The sequence below is a fragment of the Falco punctatus genome (genome assembly GCF_963210335.1).
Source record: "Falco punctatus genome assembly, chromosome: 19".
NCBI lineage: Eukaryota > Metazoa > Chordata > Aves > Falconiformes > Falconidae > Falco > Falco punctatus.
The window spans coordinates 1,210,650-1,229,120 of record NC_137599.1 but is presented as its reverse complement, the minus strand read 5'-3'; the positions used below and the strand labels follow the sequence as shown (position 1 = coordinate 1,229,120).

General features: G+C 44.6%; 1 protein-coding gene and 1 long non-coding RNA gene across 6 annotated transcripts in view; one reads left to right on the top strand and one right to left on the bottom strand.

The window, feature by feature from the left end:
• The window catches only part of LOC308055388, a 25,270-nt gene extending 19,231 nt beyond the window's left edge, over window positions 1-6,039 (top strand). The window contains exon 2 of the long non-coding RNA XR_013924522.1: window positions 2,459-6,039. This is a non-coding gene — a long non-coding RNA (uncharacterized lncRNA). The remainder of the gene's footprint in view (window positions 1-2,458) is intronic.
• On the bottom strand, window positions 5,004-18,471 carry CALCOCO2 (calcium binding and coiled-coil domain 2). Of its 5 annotated transcripts, XM_080369271.1 has the most exons (15): window positions 17,873-17,949; window positions 17,444-17,511; window positions 17,255-17,306; window positions 16,729-16,772; window positions 14,698-14,886; window positions 14,245-14,347; window positions 13,438-13,571; window positions 12,575-12,712; window positions 11,985-12,112; window positions 11,783-11,873; window positions 10,873-10,995; window positions 8,276-8,371; window positions 7,453-7,591; window positions 7,006-7,043; window positions 5,004-6,500 (listed from the first exon to the last, which is right to left on the bottom strand). In XM_080369271.1, the coding sequence occupies exons 5-15, from the start codon at window positions 14,875-14,877 to the stop codon at window positions 6,324-6,326; spliced, it is 1,347 nt and encodes a 448-aa protein (XP_080225397.1). In that variant the 5' UTR covers window positions 14,878-14,886; window positions 16,729-16,772; window positions 17,255-17,306; window positions 17,444-17,511; window positions 17,873-17,949; the 3' UTR covers window positions 5,004-6,323. The 5 variants fall into 5 exon arrangements, with proteins under 5 accessions (XP_080225397.1, XP_080225393.1, XP_080225394.1 ...); XM_080369267.1 differs by lacking the exon at window positions 17,444-17,511 and having other exon boundaries at window positions 17,255-17,372; window positions 17,873-18,471; XM_080369268.1 differs by lacking the exon at window positions 16,729-16,772 and having other exon boundaries at window positions 17,873-18,462.

Genomic DNA, 18,471 nt, shown 5'->3' with positions numbered 1-18,471 from the left:
CCTGTTACTGGGGAAGGGAAGCAGGCAGGGGATGAGCCGTACAGATGTAAGTGCCTCAGGGCTTGAGTTATCAACTCACTCTCCAAGCAGCTGCTCCCACTGGCAAATCTCTTATGGATCAGTAGAGGAGAAGTAGAGTCTGATGAACCCCACCAGGTTTTTCAGGCTGGAAAAACCATTGGGAAGGGTTAAAAACTCCCTGGAGTCTGAAGGGCATCAATCCCTTTTGGCAGCCGTCCATTTTTTCTCCATCCTGGCTCACTTCTTGTGCTGTTCAGCTTTTCTCAAAATGAATGTTAAATCTGGCGAGGGAAAGGGGGATTATGTTACAAATTTTCGGAGTGACTTTGGCCAAATTCCTTCATATCTGCATAACTGTTTCCCTGTCTGTAACATAGGGGTAATATTTAATTAGAACATAAGTCTCCTAAGGCCTACTTCTTTGGAGCTTCTCATGTGAAGCTGTAATGTGAAAGGAGCTATATTTAACGTCATTAATTTTGGATCTGTGTTGCTGATGGCCTTGCTGTATTTTAGACTCTCAGTGCCAGACTAGTAATTACACAAGACTATAAGCCCTGGGCACTCTGAAGCTAGTTGAAGCTTTGTCACCGATGTAATTTTTTATTTATATTACATGGTAAGCTGGGGTGCAAGCCTACATTTAAGCCTAAACTGACCTTGCATATAAATTTTAACGAGCTCTGATGCCTCAGAAGGCAGAGAGAGTCCACATGATCTCTTAAATAGGCCCCTGTGCAGTCCTGCCTGCTTTGTGAGTGGGATGGGCACAAGCATGGCTGTGCATAATATATTTCATAATATCATATGGCCAATGGAGAATGGACGAGGGAGCTCAGGTTCCTTCCTAGAAGGCTTTAGTGTTGTACACAGCAGGTTGCTGTGATCTAAGCAGGCAGCTGAGCTATGGATATTTGGGGCATGACTAAGTCAAGGGCGATAGTTTGTAGTAACCCAGTTTCTGGCCAGATCCAGTGAACTACAGAAACATTGCTGTTTCGATCAGAGTTTTCCCTGCAGGTAGTTTGGACTGGCTAGGAAGGTTCAAAAAAATTTGTCTTGGAAAGTCCTCTTTGCCAAACAGCAAGAGGCATCCTGTGCAGTACCACTGCACTAGCTCTACCACTTAAAATGTGATCAAAACCTAACAAAACCCTCTACTTGCTGAGATTTACTGCTTCACAGACCAACGGAGCGAAATGTAAACTGCAATACATCCGTCTTTATTCCACAAGCATCCCTGGTTCTGTTATTCCCCTCTCCGGTCCCCCTGGATGAATAGCCCTATCCCCTCGCTATGCTGAATAGGCCAGGTGACTCCGAAACCGGCCACCCAGCAGATGCTTCTGCAGTACCAACTGTTCTGAATCCCCCACCCCATCTCCAGCTTTTTTTTTCCTTCTTCCCCCGTGTCCTACCAATCTAGGCTGCCTGGCACAAGCTGCAAGCTGCAGTCCCACTGGAGTGATATTGTGATGGAAATGAGGGAGGGGATGCAGGCAGAACTGCACAGATTTACAGCACTCTAAGGGTTTCCATTAAAATCCTTGACAACTTGTTATTTATGAGTAGACCAACAGCTCTTCTAATATCCAGGGCCTAGACCCCATTCACTTCAATAATGCTGGTTTGGAATAAATGAGCCAGAGGATGGAAACCAGTTCTGTTAGTATAATGGAGGAGGCTAATAGCTGTTTAGAGAAAACAACTGATGTAATTCTGGGACCCAATCCTTTCACGAACAAAACAATAAAGGTTCGATTCTTCAGTGCATTTCACATAGTGATTTAATTCAGTACAAAGAGGGTGATAAATGGCAGCGTTTGGATTTTGTGCCGTTATATACCCGCTGAGCACTCTCTATTTGTACTAGTGCACTAGAGATAAAGGGACTCATTGACTCCTGTGCAAGCGGGAGTAGGTCAGTCTGGATCTCCACAGCAGAACAAAGATAAACAATGTGTCCTTACAAAATAATACAAGTGACCAAAAAAACCCCAAATCCTCTGTGTAAGTGTGATATCTTCACTTTTCCCTCCGTCCCCAGGTTTTCCTGAGCTGCCCACCTAAACCAGCATGGCAGTCTTAAGTGCATTTTAGAGCATTTTTTTCCACCATTCCCTTCTGTGCTGTCTTCCCCTTCCTATCATTGACACAGCAAATGCAGAAGCACCTCCACTTACTAAGTGAGCACAGGATTGACGCCTGAAATAAGTACTTTGACGATCAAAACACTTTAAACCCTAGATGTGCATTATGCTGCTGTAAAGAATTATCGATCTCTTCTGCCGTGTCTTAAAATCAAACTGACAAGTTGATTACTGAGTATAACCACTCACTTGCTGGCTTATACGTGGCTTTCCTTTTCCTCCTTTGTTCACCTGCATCTTGTCTATTTACATTCCTTTCTATCAAGAATCTTTTTATTATCTTTCAGCTTGCTCTGCTCTGAACTGGAGCCTTGTTAAGGTGAAGAGCAGCAGTGGCAGCGCTCCCAGGCTGTGTTCTGTGGAGTGAAAGGCCGGGAGAGGCAGCACTGCCAGATGGACCATGCTCTGTGCCTCTGCCTCCCTTCGTCCACACCCTGAACCTCAGCAATGTGTTTTTGGAGGAGGCTGATGATGCTGAAGGTCCAAATTGTTCTGCAGGAAGAGGAAAGAAGGATGGACAGGTGAGGAGGAACCAGGAGGAGAACAGGTGGAGGAAAGAGGCTGTTAAAGTGGGGAAGTGGACTGTAGCTGTACAGTTCGGAATCACTTCTTGAGAGAAGCTGAGCCACCAGTCAAGTTATTTCAGCATCCTTTCAGATTCTCTGTCTTTGGAGGCTGAAATAGTTTGGGCATCGGGAATCTGTAACCATCTCCCTTGCAGCCAGTCTTTTTTTCTGCACCAAAAATAACTTTTTGCGGGCAAAACAATGGTCTTTCTTAAAGAAACAAACTGACATCAGTCAGTATGTGATGCCTGCTGTGACCATGGTTATCAGCGTGTTTTTGCAGCTGAGAGAAATTATCATCTGGTTTGCATTTTGCACACACAGAAACATACCTATTAATGGGAAAATGATGTGCCATGGACAGACATATTAAAAATATACTCTGTGAATGGGAGAGAAAGCCTAAGAGAAGATCAAACTTCCTGGGGAAGGCAGGCAAAGGGTCTGACAAAAATGAGGGAGAATCAAAAGGACCAAGCAAAGGGAAGAAGAGCTCTCTGAGGCTGAGTGGTTTTGCCTGGACAAGAGAGCAGAAAATGCTGTGCTTCACCGGAGCAGTGATTGCTGATGGAAAGCAAACTGGGCTAGTTCCCAACTTGGACCAAATTGGTAAGCCCTGTAAAGGTTTAAAAAGATAAATAATCACAGAGATTTGGCCCACAAAGTATGACTTCTTCCTTTCCGATACATTTCTAACGAATACTCATTCAGATGCTATATGAGTTCAGGTATAAATTGTGCCAAATCCCTACAGTCCCTTTTGCAAATGTATTTCAAGGTCCTTATCCAATACATATCAATGTAAATTGGAGCTCATCCAAAATATAACTATATGTAATTATCAGCCATTTGAGCTACTTCTGTATTAAACCATAAAAGTGAGATAGGATTAAAACCTCTTACGATTCCAAAGGCTAAATGCAGCAGTAACATAAATAATACTGTAAATTACAAACAAAATGAAAACTTGGTCAGAAAATAGATGATGTAATTTGTGCTTAGGGGTAAATTGGTCCCTGGCTGCCCAGGATAGGGAAGGTATGACCCGTATCAGGCCAAAGTATATGGCTGGGAGTGTGAATCTTGTGTCATTATTACAGAAAAAAAAAAAAAGACTTCAAAAAAACCAGCATCCTGGTGAGATCTGTTGCAGTCTGACCCCCTCTGCCGGTCGCCCGCTTGCTGCCTGTGCCCCAGGGCCGGCACCTCAGCACAGGCAATGGGGTCTGCAGAAAGACAGGAGCAGGCAAATGGACAACGATGGGCACCAGTGCCAAAGGGATGGAGAGAGGGGTGCTAGCACTTGGCACTGGTAGCTCAAGGACGTAGGCAGTGTCATGACAGAACTCCAAACCCAGGTGGCCGGGTCTGACTTTAGGATAGGTGGTGGTAAAGCCAGTACCAGCCAGTGTACAAAGGAAAGAGGTCTGATAATAGGCGTTTGGGTGAACTACCAGGGTTTTAGTAAAATTTACTTTTGCATCTCTCGACATCTGATCTGCTTCTGTCAGGATACAAAGCAGTAAAATATAGTTTAGAATAAGGACGTATGGGAAAAGGTTGGGGGCCAGGGAAAGCATTTTCTTGAAAAACAGTGGGGCTTCTCCTGAGGAAACAAGGGTTCAGTTAAAAATGAGCCTCATTTTGGGGAATGTTTGATTGTCAAAATTGGGATAAAGCTATGCCAGGAATGTTGAGATAGACTATAGTAATCACTGTCAAAATACGTACAATACCAAGTAGTTTTTAAATAATATTTTATCATCCCAAGTGAGAAGCTTTTCAGCTTTTTCTCCTAGCCTAGGGAAAAAAGGTGTTGATATGCTGGACTTTCCTATGACACAGAAGAAATTCAGCCAGCTCTAGGTATTTAGACGAGCTTTACTGGGAACAAATATAAACAAATAGATCCCACACAGGTCATTTTACTTTCCTGGTTTTTTTTTTTTTCTCTCATTATCCCATACTATCCTTTGGCCTTTGTGATATATTCCCATGCTGTGAGAAGCCACTGAGGATCAACCAGTTAAATATGTGTTTGCTGTTGAACAGAGTCTCACTACCCTTAGGGATACTGCTTTGCATGCTAAAAGTTATTCAGAGAGGTGCTTAAGTACTTTGTTATAGAGAGCTTCAGCAAGTAATTGAAAGCTTGCAAATAGCTCCCTGAAGAGCCCCCATCAATTCTTCCAATTTATTTAGGAATGATCAGACATAGACATCTTTTTCAAAGATTTTTCTTTGTATAACTGCAAACAAAAATAGAAGCTATTTTCTGTTACAGGTTTTTTTTTTAAATAATGCTTATCAGTATAGTACATCTCAAGACAGAAATACTCTATTTAAGTTTTAAGAGATTGATAAAAAGGTTGTGTAGAATCAAAACAGTCAAAACATTTTGAAGTCTTTGTTACTCTAAATATTCTTAGAACTGTGTAAACTTAGGATTTTCTATTGCTTCAGATAGTCAGCAGGAAACAGTCTAATATAGCTGGATAATAAACCTTTAACCATTTGTGTTTGCATGGAAAAAAAGAGCTGTTAATCATAAATTGAAAATCCTGAAGCAGAAATTAAAATAGTAACTGGATAATCTATGCACAAAGCATTGTAATATCCCAAGGCACTTAGTTTTGAATCACATTGTTTTGGTTTCAAAACAGGCTCTTCTTGGTAAATCCAGAAGGTTTAGAAATATAAAAGAGAAATAATCCAAATTAATAGTTTCCTTTAAATGAGGATGCCCAGTTTCTGGCTAAGAGACCATTTATCCTCTGTGCTGCTGAGACAACTTGGCTACTGCTCTCCTGTGGGCTCCATACCACACTGACCTTCCCTCTCTCAGAAACATCAGGTTTTTCTCATTCTCATCCCGAGATGGATGGAGAAAGTGTGTGTGCCTCAACCTAGAATAAGCTGTGCTGCCTACTTTGCTAGAAGGACGGCTCTAAACCTTCAGATCTGCAAATGGATATTTGGTCTCTATATAAATACATCTCTTTCACTTGCTTTATGGCTGATAGTGAGATTTGTTTTTATTCAGACTTTTACTTATTAATAATTAATTCTGCATTCCAGAAGCTGAGCAGGGCTGAAGGTGTGATCCTAAAAGATTATAAAATGTCTCTGGTCTTTGGTTAGCAATCACAGTGCTATATTAAAGAATAAACCCATTATAATAGAGATGTATCAGCCAAGTACAGAAAACTGCTGTACCACCTCCCATCACTTGGATCCCCACCTGAATAAACAGTTACATGGCCAATCCTGTTCTAAAGAACCGGTACCACACTCAGCTACATTACCAGTTAAAGGATTTGCAATTCATTTACCAAGCATATATCCTTATCCAAGACAGAGAACTCAAGCTTGATGATGGTCATTCAGTTTCAGGATGTGGATGTCTGACCTGATTTATGTGTTGGTCATATGCTGCATGGAACAGAAGGGTCAGAATTACAGTACTAGTGGCATAGTCAGTCTTGTCTGGGTGATCTTAGCATGAATTAAGCTTATACAGTGACTTTGGTCTATTCTATACTGCGGCCTCTGCTACCTATTCTACAGGGCAGATATGAATTCAGAATTATTCCAGGCCATGACAAAAAACGTGGTCATCAAACACCTGCTTATTGGACTTTTCAAAGGTCTCGCTGCAGAGTGGGCACTCCAGGAGATGGCTCTGCACATGGGCCTCATACTGGCTTGTTTCAATGTCTTCAGGAAATACTTCATCACACATGGGGCATTTCCTTATAGAAGCCTGAAGTACAAAGCAAATGCAAATAAAGTCAGTTTAAAAATGATATTAGAAGAGAAGAAAAAGAAAAGCTTAGTAGTCAGCTATTATCACTTTTGGACAAGTCTTTCTGACTTCTTACACTCTCATGTTTTCAAATGGCTCCAGGCTTCTCTAAATAGCACTTAAAAGTCAAGAGCTTCTGAGAGGTTCTCGAACGTTCCATCCCACATAGCACATGTCCATGTCTCCAATATGAAATAAGGTATTTAGCAGCTGCATGCTGCTCACTCTGACATTAAGGACCAGCTCTTAGCAGTATCTAGAGATTAAGGTCAACAGAGTTTCCTTTCTTTTCCTTAAGACATATAACTCTTAATTCCACACATTAAGCATATGTGGATCCACTTTTGTTGTCCGCCGTCTTACTAGGACTGAACCAGCAAGTAGACCATTGGCCACAGAGCTGAACTTGGAGCTTTCTATTTCAAACCAGTAATTCATGTCCAGTTGTGTCCACTTTACTTACTATGTCTGCATCTCCTGCCCCTGGGTTTGTTCCTGCAGCTGGAAAAAAATAATATATTAATTTAGCCACAGCAAAGTTATTAACAATGTAATGTGATGATAACTAGTGATTCTTGAAACATGAGGATGTGGTTCTGCATCTAAACCTCTATATTTAGTACTATGGAAACTGGATATAAGCCACAGAACTAGCTGTCTCACAGCTGAATAAACTAGCTAATAGTTGTCTCTCTTGGCAGCAAATGAACAGACAGCTGATCGCTTAAGCGAACCCTTAACACCTGGCAGCATTTTGCAGCTGCCAAGTCATCTGCGCACACACAAAGCTGCACAGAGGTGCTGTTGATAATGTCTTTTCTACAGCATTCAATTTGAGAGGAAGGATAATTTGCAGAGACTTTAACTGCCATGCATTTGCAGTTTCAGACAGAATGCCAAGTAATCTCACCATAATATGGATTTCCAAACAGAAGGCCTCCTACTTCAGGAGCTCGAACTGGAGCTTGAGCTTGTGAAACAGAGAAGGAAGAAGCCTCTGCAGCCTGAAAGAGATGCCTCAGCAGTCTGTTATTCTCTTCCATTAATTTCTGCAAAGGGTAGAATGAATTTCCATTAGCTTAGGAGACCATTTCTGAGAAAAGTCATACCTTGCACTAACATAGATCCTCTTTTGCCAGAATCAAAATTGCTCTAAATTTTTAGGTAGCTCAGCGTTAGTCCTGCTTGACTGACTGGGAAAGTAAGGTAAGAGTGGGCGAGGATCTGTTCTGTGGCCTGCTCAGAAAGGCAGACAGCATGATCACAACAGAGGAATACACTTTAAAAGACAGAAGGTTCTCCTGAAGTCATGCAGAGTAAGGAACAAAACTGAGCAATTATTACTTAGACTGGACAAAACAAATATGTCCATTTAAATGAGTAAAGTCCACTCACTCCAGTGGTGTCAGAATTAAGCTAACAGAATTTTTTAAAAAACCCCATGCTATCATGGTTAAACCAGCCTATTCTTTGGTGGGGGAAAAAGGTGCAAGTTTTGGGACCCTTCCTCTTAGGCTGTACAGACGTGGCAGCAACACACTGTGAGTGTACACACACAGTCATTTGTACGTCCCTGCAGGCAGCCTGGCAGCCAGCCTTCAGGTGATGGCCCACGTGCAGGCACAATTAGTGATCTGTTTGGTAGAAAGGTTAATGGAACTGAACACTAGACTGAGAGATTAGTGTCATATTCAATACAGGAAAAAGGCAAAGGAGTTGTCCCAAGTTCTCACCCGATTTTCTTCATCAGCTTCATTCTTTTTTGCCTGCAGAACCTGAAACAAACACTTCTGCTCCTCAAGTTCTTTCATTAAGTCGCGGGTTTGTTGCTATGAAGGAAGAGTGGCAGTCAGTAAATCATGGGAAACTGACACATAAAATGACGACAGCTCCAAGCACTGGAGCTCTCATACTAGCTGCCTCATGCTGCATTTTTACCAACAAATAACCCTTCCCTTTCAGTGAGAGTCTTACCATTTCATGGTTTGTCACCTAGGTATCTCTACATCCCACTCATTTACACTCTGTATTTTCATTACAACATGTGAGATGACACATGACCTTTGTAGGGGACATACAGGAGGTCAAACTAAGAGGGAGGTTGAAGAAAAGGAGCTCGTACAGCTGAAAAATCCACCCTGGCAGGTGAGAGCTATTCAAGTCTGTCAGGCTTCCTGGTGCTGTGAGACTTGCATTGATGGTGGGTAGCCAGTACATCTTTAGGAATTAATCTTGTAGCTGACTCTTTAATTAAATCAGTAAATTAGATAAGCTAGAGTACTTAGGGATTCTGCAGTCATTCTCCAAGTATCACTCTAAGAATTCTGAACATTTGGCATCACAGCAGAGGTAATCACATCATCTATTTTAGGCATCCAATCTCCAATGCCAAAGTGAGAGTACAGCCTGCAAAAGCTTCCTGAGCACCACAAACTAGAGAGAGAAGCACCTTTAGAAGGTCACTCAGGGCAACAGGCTAAAGACTATATGATGGCCTCAGTCACTGCCAATGATAGTTTCTTCAGCAGGAAGAAACACCACAGCACACTGCCCTTTTATATACTTGACATTCCTTCAAGGAGTGATTTCCACTGCTAAGGTTTGTGGATTCCTTCTAAAAGGTCTGCAGAAGTTACCTCAGAAAAGCCTTTTTGTCCATAAACTTAGATTTGTTATACATATAGTCATCTGTAACATCATGGGGAAACTGATGGTTCTGCAAATCGGAAGAAGGCAGAAAACAGTGCTGTCAGCGGGCCTCAGCTCCCTGCACAGGTACCAACGGGTTCCATGCAATACAGCAGAGCTCTGTGCTCAGCACTGTCAGGACCACCTCTCCAGCTGCTCTCCCAGAAATGCTGGGCACCTGCTCATTCTGCAGGCAGTGGGACAAACAAAAGTGAGAGTTTGGCCTCTGACCCTGTCCTGGTTTTGGCTGGGACAGGGTTAATTTTCTTCTTAGCTGCTGCAGTGCAGTGGTTTGGATTTGGTATGAGAACAATGTTAATAACACACTGAAGTTTTTAGCTGTTGCTACTTAACATTTATACTAAGTCAAGGACTTTTCAGTTTCTGAGGTTCCACCAGCATGAGGGCTGGAGAGGCACAAGAAATTGCAATGGGACACAGCCAGGACAGCTGACCCCAACTGGCCAAAGGGATATTCTATACCATAGGACATCACACATGGTATAGGGACTGGGGGAGTTGGCTAGGCAGGCCAACTGCTGCTCAGGGACTGGATGGGCATCAGTCAGCAGGTGGTGAACAATTGTATTGAGCATCACTTGGGTTTTTTCCCTTCCCTTTGCATTTTATTCTCCCCTTCTCCCTCCTTTTCATTATAATTATTAATAATTATTATTGTTGGTTTGGGGTTTTTTCCTCCTATTTTAATTATGAAATTGTTCTTATCTCAACCCTTGAGTTTTACATTCTTTTCTGATTCTCCTCCTCATCCCTCTGCAGAGCAGATGGGCAATGAGCAAGCAGCTGCGTGGTACTTAGTTTCTGGCTGGGGCTAGACCACAACAGATCCCTTCAAGATTTCCATGCAATGTTCAAGTTCCTTATTTTGCTCCTTTTTCACAGGAATCTCATATTTTCACAAGAAGAATTGCAAAGAGGTATTGGAGAATGATGTGGGGCAGAGCACCAAACTGCAGAACAGAAACTTTGTATTGTTCACAGCTTATTTTGTTGTATTCTGAGCACATTGCATCTATTTTACTAATTATTAAATGGTAAATTTGAGATATTAAAAAGATGAGAAAGACACAAAAACATCAACAGGGAGAAGACCAGCAAGGCTGCCACCTCACACCAATTACTAGTCAGCTTCCTGTTGGAGGTAAAGTTTACAGCATATAGTCTGGGCAGATTTCAGATTTAGGGCAACTTGTTTTATTTATCACTAAATGCCAGTCCTGGAACAATTTTGCTTAGCTGCAGTTACCTGCAAATCAGCTAAGTATCAATCCTGATTTCCCACTGATTTACTTTATCCCTTGAGCCGACTCAAAGGATCAAGACAGAGGCTGTATTTTCCTGCCTCAGAGAATCAAAATTACAATGTCTAGTTATACAGACATTTCTTCCAAAACTAAACCATATGTGTATACTATAAGAATACATAGTATACGAATCTGTCAGATGGAGTGTTCACAGAGCCACCTATGTGAACACCCACACCACCACAGACATTTCTCCGTCATGGAATCCCTTAGACTCTTGTAAGATTGAGCAATATTTTTACTGCTCACCACAGAGGATGCCTCTGCTTCCCTGCCCTGGCTCCCCCAAGCACCGTGATACTCAGGGACAGCTTTACCTGTTGAGTTCTAGCCATGCGTAACTGGCGATTCTCTTCCTTTAAACTTTCAAGCTGCTCTGTCTTGTCATGGTCCATATGAGACAGGCTTTCTACTTCTTTCTCATAATTCAGCACTTGAGACTAGGGAGAAACAAGGGTGTGCAAAAAGTGAAAATCCAACAACTGAGTGAGGAGCACAGGCACCTTTTGCTGTAGAAGGCAAAGCTCTAGAACCCACCAATGATTATTTTTTTTTTCCTGAAAACATTTTTCCATTAAAACCTTTGTAGAAACAGACTGGTTACATGGGAATGCACTGGAGCTGACGTATTCATCAGAACACAGCATTCATTCAGACTTTCTCTGAAGAGCTAAGTTTCAACACAACACTTCTTGTCTGGGAAGTCAGAAAGCAAAGAGAAAAACAGAGACATACAGCCAGATAGTTAGCCCATCGTTCTGGGTCTCCCACATCCCAGACATAACCACCAAGCTATTTTCAGTCTACCTTCTCCCTTCACATACCTCCCAGCTAGAAGTCTTGTTTTCATCCAAGTACTGAACATAATTTTAGAATGTTTTTCAAAACAGAAGTGTTTAGTGCCTAGATCCTTAGCTAGCAGGGGGTAAACAACAGTCTGACTTTGGTCAACTTAATGAGCATGCAAAGGGAACATTTTTAAGGAATAAAATCCTTACAGTTTCTCTTAGCACACTCCCCTCTATCCATCATTCCAGAACACAACTTTCTTGAGGTTCCCTGGAGGTCAAATCATATCAAAGGTTGACACTTTCCTCAAGAACCCAAGAAATCAAAAAAGAAACTCATACACCACATACTACACAAAGTTGCTCAGCTCTCTGAGCAAGGGAAACTGATTCCATCAGAGACAGTTCGTAAAAGCAAAGGAGGGCAGCTGTTTGCTACCTGCAGCTGGTCCACATGATCCAGGGCTGTTTTCAGTCTGATTTCCAGGCGTTCCTTGTCAGAGGTCACGTTCTGAATTTGCTCTTTGATTCTACTCAAAAGAAATCAAAACACACCATACTCTCATGGATGGAAATTTAACCCCTATAGGCAAGGTGCTTACACAAAACCCTACTTTGAGAATTGCTGTAAATACACTTACTGGAGCAGTTCTGTCTCTTTGCAGTCACCCCACTCCTTTAGATGTTCATTTTCCTTTTTCAGGGAATTCAGCTCCAGCTCCAGCTTCTCTGCATTGCTCTTTAGAGACTCTAGACTATCCTGCAGCTCCTGAAAATCACAGTAAGGTTGACAGGAGGTAAATGGGACCTAAGCAATAGTCCTACTCTGCACTGGATGTGCAAAAACCCTCAAATGTAACACTATTAGTCAGCCCCTCTGAAGAAGGAAAATCTCTCCTTTGCATCCTGACTACTCTTTCATAATATCAATGAAATGGGGTCTGACCTAAGCAAAACTGAAGGAAGGAAAGATAATAACGTGATTTCAGAATAGTCTACAAAACATTTTTGAACACTCCCCTTTACATATGTTCCCGACTCCTGTGTCTGAAGATGTCTTTTGTTCATAATTATTGTTCTTATCATAGTAAGTGATACTGTACTGTTGTGCTGTATGATTTGATAAAGGATTAAACACAATATGGGGAGAAACCTCTGGAAGTATACAGTGGAACAATACCTAACTTAGTCCCTCATCATCTTTCAGACTTAAAGGTTCTGAGTTACTAACCTTTTTGTTTACTTGTGTCTTCTTAAGCTCTTCCTGCAGATCACTGTTTTGTTTCTGCAGACTTGCACAGCTTGCTTTCAGCTCCTCGTTTTCTTTATGCAAATTTTTGTTTCTCAGTTCAATCTCTTCCACTTCTCCCTAGCAAGCAACAAAGTTGTTCGGTCATAACAGAAGCACTGAAAAACTACATTCCAAACAGCACAGTGCAAAGAAAGATGAGCTCTGCAAAAGGAACACCACGTACCTCCCTGTGCTTTCACTAGCAGCGCAGACCAGACTGCTGCTTCACTCTCCCTAGCCTGGCCAAAAATGACCATCAACCCAGTTCTTGAATACTGAGCACATATTACCCCTGATCTCTGGAGATGCTCAATGCCTTCTGCATCTGCAGAAGTCAGCGCAGACAGAACTTTGGGCTTGCAGCCCCAAAATCAGTTTGTTAGATTAGGACCATGAGTGCAGTGTAGTTCTTAACAAAAGGGCTGCACACAAGACACTACAGAAAGAATTCTTGGCTTCACAGAACCTCATTATTGTCCCTCCACATCCCCTTACTCCCATCTAACGGCAGGCTGTTTCCATGCAAATAACATACACATTTAGAAGTATTCAAAATGCCCTGAAATGCTATATATTAAGTTGCTGTCTGTTACAAAGAGCTCACCAACTAAGTGACAAGTGGCAGGCAGAAAAACAAAGGCTGCCCAAATTTGTGTGACAGATCAGTAGCAAAGCCAAGAACAGAATCCAAGTCTGCTGAGTCCCAGCTTAGCATCCAGGTTACCAGATCACTCCACATTAGCAGTAAGCATATGCTAACAAAAGCAGAGGCAGCAAAAAGCAAGGCAAGAGAGTGCACATACCTGCGTGGTAACCACCAGGATATCATCCTCAGTCTCTGCTCTGAATTGGAAAGGCACACTGGCTCCCCGGACCACACCATCCTGGTCGACATAGCAGAATTGGTAATATTCATCATCTTTCGGGAGATAGTAACCTTCAGACAAGCACAACAATCCCATCATGTCCAGCCTCTTAATTATTCAAGTACTTTTAATGTTGCAGCACAAACAAACTAGCTGGCTGGCTGCAACAAGGCTTTTACTGTTGGTCAGATTCTACCATCCATGCTGTTTCACCTTCCTCCAACAGTCAGACCACACTAACTCTCCCTCTGCCCAATGACCTCTCCCACACTCCTCAGGGCTATTTAACTGCTTAGTGGGACAAGCTACAGCTGCACATCGTCCATGTCAATCAACTCACTGCCTTCGAGGCAAGGCCACAGCTGCATGTTATCAAAGATAATCAACCCACTGGCTTCATTCCTCTACATCTTAACTATACAGCACAGATAGTGAGAACCACAGAAAACCATGACATCCTAGTTCAGTATTGTTCTTGCAATGTTATTTATTGTTATTAATTGTTAGTAACCCCTTGTGCCAGTAATAAGAATGCAAACCATATCACTCAGGATGGCAGAATTTAGCAGATTCAAAATGTTGTGATTTATTATGGGATTTGAAATAAAGTCTCCCAAAGCATGGTCCTACATTCTGTAATTCCAAATGTAGTGCCTATTAGCGGCACTAAGGCGTGAGTCTGTGCGCATGCCTGTGTGTGCATGTGTGCATACATCGCCTCAGTGACCCAAGTGCCCAACACACCTTTGAACTGGATTTGTTGCTGCACAGCGGTATCACCGTGGACGTCACCAGGCAGAGGGGCCCACATGAATGTGTAATACTCCCGCGTTGTTTTCCATCCCACCTGCAACAGCAAAATTGTTACATGGCATCACACAGTTCCTGTTTATCCTGTGGTCATGGGACTACATTTCCACATAGATCAGTTACTGGGAGGAGTTTTCCATTGATACCGACTTTTAAGAGCTGTGGTCTATGCATGAAAGGATAATTGGAGTGTTTGATTAGCCTTGAGGCTGCTCAGGTCACAACGCGTCTGGCACTTTGTCCCTAGGCGCAATAAAGATGTTCCACTACACAAGGTTATTACTGAAAAAATTCCCCAACCCCGTTCTATCAAAGCCCAAGCTATTTGTTTCTGCCTGCTGCTGCTTTCTCATACTTGGCACATCTGGTTTCACAGTAGTCACTTACCCGGAAGATGCCCACCCAGTCCTTCCCACGAGGAACGATGTTCTGTGTGAGGGTATAGTAACAGGTTATGTCTCCTCCGGGAACGTAAAACTTCTCCACATTGTTAAAGACGACCTGGGAGAAGTGGCAGTTGTCCAAGAGGACCACGGAAGTGGGAGGCTCATCGGAGGTCTCGTCCATCGTGGAAGTCTGTAAGAGGAAAGAAGGGGGGGAATTGTCTCATCTCCAGATGCTGCCAATGCAGTTGTATCCGTGAAGGGTATGAACAGGTACAGCTTGGGAATGACACGGCTGTGAGGTCCAAACCCCCTAAGCACATGCCAGGGTTTCTCAGCGAGGCACGTGAGCCCACTGGTGTCCCTGCCACTGCGCCCAGGCTGCTCCGGACATCCATGGCAGCTTGCAGAACCTCTTTAGCAGACACATGCAAGACTTTCACCTGACTGCCACTTCCCAGCCACAGAGCCTGGCACTCTGAGGCTGCTCGTATGGCACAACAGCCTCTCTCCTTCCATGAACCAGACCCACTGACTAACCTACAGATCTGCCACACGGGAGAGGCAGTGGTGCCTTGCAGCAGCAGGAGAATGTGTGCTGGCTGGTGGGATCCCATGCTTGAAGACCCTGCTGGAATGCCGGCTGTCCCCACATGCAGCCTCACATCATGTTTTTAATGTGATGTGATACTCCGGGCACACCCCCACCGTAGGTAGTTAATGTGGAGGTGCATCAGCTCTTGTGAAATTTGGACACAAGTATGTTGCTCGAGAAGAACAGAGGTTTCACTGCATCAGTGAAATGCTTCAACAGTAGTATACAACAAAAATAGCAGTTTACAATCTATCATGCTAGGAGCTCCACAACTTGTGCATTCCCAGCCCTAACATGCTCCACCTTCACTGGCTGACCGTGGTGAGACACACAAGACACAGTCATGCTGGTGACAAGCAAATTCAACAGCCTCCCTGTCATCTGCATTCAAATCCGATGCAATGAGTTGACCTCCAAACATAGTATCTTTCATCTTCAGCTTCCTGGCTTCAAGGGAAAAGAGGTACCTTGCTAAGCTCGGCTCCCATGGAAAAGCAGAAACAGAGGAGATCCTGGTGAGGCAGATCGTCGTACTTCTGTCTCACCAGCCTGTGTCATGAGGCTATTATAGCCTTGCTACTCGTGACTGCTATGCTGAAACTGCAAGATGATTCTCAGTATCGAAATGAATATGTTGCATGACAGCAGGGTCAACAAACAGCATTAAAGCTTTTGTGTGAGTTATCTATACAGGAAACTTTGCAGTGCGTTGTGACACTACAAATCACACAACATAAATCTGTACGAGGTACATTGATCAAAGCAGTATGCAAACTGCCAGGAGCCTAGGCAGGACTGGAAACACAACAATAAATCACCCTCTTTGCCATGAGGTCTTCTAGGCAGAAAGGCTTCAGCCCTGGCAATCTGTCAAGGGGCAGATCACTGCTGAGAAAGCTCTGCCACCAATCCCAGACAATTCAATTCCAGGAATCCAAAGCAGAACCTTCTCAGCTGATTTTAGTGACAGCAGCAGCAAGCAAGGATTGACCTCAGAACAGAGGGAAAGTTCATCATGAACAATCATCCTACTGGAGCATTTCAGGTGACCTCCAATCCAGAAGCTTCACGTGGAAATAAGCTCCCAGGAACCCTGCTCTTTTTTCAGGCATCATCCAGGAGATCACCTGTATTCTGTGCCAAATAATAGCCTGACAGTCAGGCAGAAGTTTAGATGGGGACTGTGGGGCTGCACTCAGAAAGGAAAAGGTATCCAAGCTGGAAAGAGCAGTGATAACTGCACTGACATAGGCTACCTTGGGAGGGGAATTCCTCCTGCTGGGAGTAGAAGGCAGGGCAGCCCCTACAAATGGATGCGGTGCAATCCTCCAGGATACCCAGGGCTGCAGCGTACTTTTAGTTATTTCAGTAAAGCGTAGGAAATGGTGTGCAATTCACCTAAGCCTCAGCCTTTATCTGGCTCTTGTCAATCTTTCCTACCTTGATGTGCCTTATGATTTGCAGTTCCCAAATGCAAGGGATCTCTTGACAGCCACCAGATGGAGGAGATAAAAAAAAAAAGAAAATAGATGTAAGGACAGCACCTTAATCATGTTATTGCATTGCTTTGGGACAGGACATGAGCCCTTGCTGCGACAAAGGTTAAAGAAAATGAAGACTCATTGTCTGGATGCAGAAAAACAATAGGCCTTGCTGAAAGAAGAAAAAAAAAAAAGCAAGAAAAGATGCTGGTTTTGGTGAAAATACTTGTAATCTTGAAGGCAAACAAGCCCAGAGGCTGTGCAGAGCGTGCTGATGGCAGAGTGTGTGATTCACTTCCACAAAAAGATGACAGGAAGTAGAGGGGAGAGGACATTTTATTAACGTTCACATTTTTGTTACGCCAACAGCTTCCAAGTCATCAGTGAAGGCAGGAGAGGCCGCGCGAGGCTGCTGCCGCCTGAGGGTACTGGGACAGCCACACCTTCGGGGTGTTAATGCCTAACGAGGTATCATAACAGCTCACCCTGAGCAGAGCAGAATAAATCCCGCTTCCTCTGGTGCTTATGGCCCAGCCTCTCCGGGAAATTCCTGTTTTTTTCCCTTTTCTTTCGCTGTTGCCGTTTTGCTTCTTTCATTCACCGGCAGCGTCCCGAAGATGTAGAAAAACATGGAATCATGGAATCCCCTTTCCCAAGTGAGACCAACTTCCAGCCTCTCCGGGAAATTCCTGTTTTTTTCCCTTTTCTTTCGCTGTTGCCGTTTTGCTTCTTTCATTCACCGGCAGCGTCCCGAAGATGTAGAAAAACATGGAATCATGGAATCCCCTTTCCCAAGCGAGACCAACTTCCAGCTGCTGTTGGACACCCGATGTGCCGGGCAGCCCCCACCGCCGGCAGCCGGTGCCCGTTAGCATCCCCGCGAGTGGGGCCCCGCTGGGGAGAGGACCAGACTGTTCCCCCCACCCCATAGGCCGGACACCCCCGGTGCCACCGCCGGGAAACGAAAGCGTAAGTGTCGTCACCGCTTCGCAGGATCGCCCCCCCCCCAGCCTCCCGTACGACCCCCGCGGGGGACATCACAACTCCGGGCCGGGAGGGGTACAGGGGACCCCGTCACACTCCGCCCCCCGCCCCACTCACCGAGGGGCACCGTTGGAAACCTCCGAGACTGCGCGGAGAGGCGGAAGCCCAGGAAAAGGCCCCCGTCCCCGTGCCGCCTGCTCGGGATACCTCCCCCTGGGCGGTCCCGGCCCGCTGCTGGGACTTGTAGTTCCATACGGGATCCCCCCGCCCCGATACACCCGTTCCGTGCCAGCGCTCCGGTTACGGGGTGGGGAGAGACAAAGAACTCCGGTACCGGTTGCCCTGGGCCGCCAGGCTCGGGAGGGGGTTGGAAAAAAGCTCAGGGAGGTTAGCAAAGCGGGAGCGTAAAGCCCTGGTAAGGGGCTGCAGGCCTGGGGAGGCCCCTCCGGGACACCCCGGTGAGCGGGACACCGGAGGCCCCGGACGGGCCCACTGCCTCTCCCGGCTCACCCCGGCGGCAGCCCCCGGGCACGGGGCACGGAGCCGGGCCTTGCCCAGGCCCCACGGCCTCAACCGCGGCTCCAGCGACGCACGGACCCGGCGCGCAGAGCGGCCCTGAGGCTGAACCGGGCACTGCAATAAAGCACGGGAAGACGTTTAAACATTCAAAATGATCTTTTAAAAGAGACTGGAGAGAGGGCGGGCGCAGCAGCCGCCG

What these genes read in the sequence shown, in the direction of transcription:
- CALCOCO2 (XM_080369267.1), bottom strand. Translation starts at nt 17,366, where the DNA reads ATGAAAGAAGCAAAACGGCAACAGCGAAAGAAAAGGGAAAAAAACAGG. An exon ending in GCAACAAATCCAGTTCAAAG is followed by an intron (nt 13,572 to 14,244) that starts GTGTGTTGGGCA and finishes GCTTGTCTGAAG; the next exon opens with GTTACTATCTCCCGAAAGAT. An exon ending in GTTTGGAAATCCATATTATG is followed by an intron (nt 7,044 to 7,452) that starts GTGAGATTACTT and finishes ATTTTTTTCCAG; the next exon opens with CTGCAGGAACAAACCCAGGG.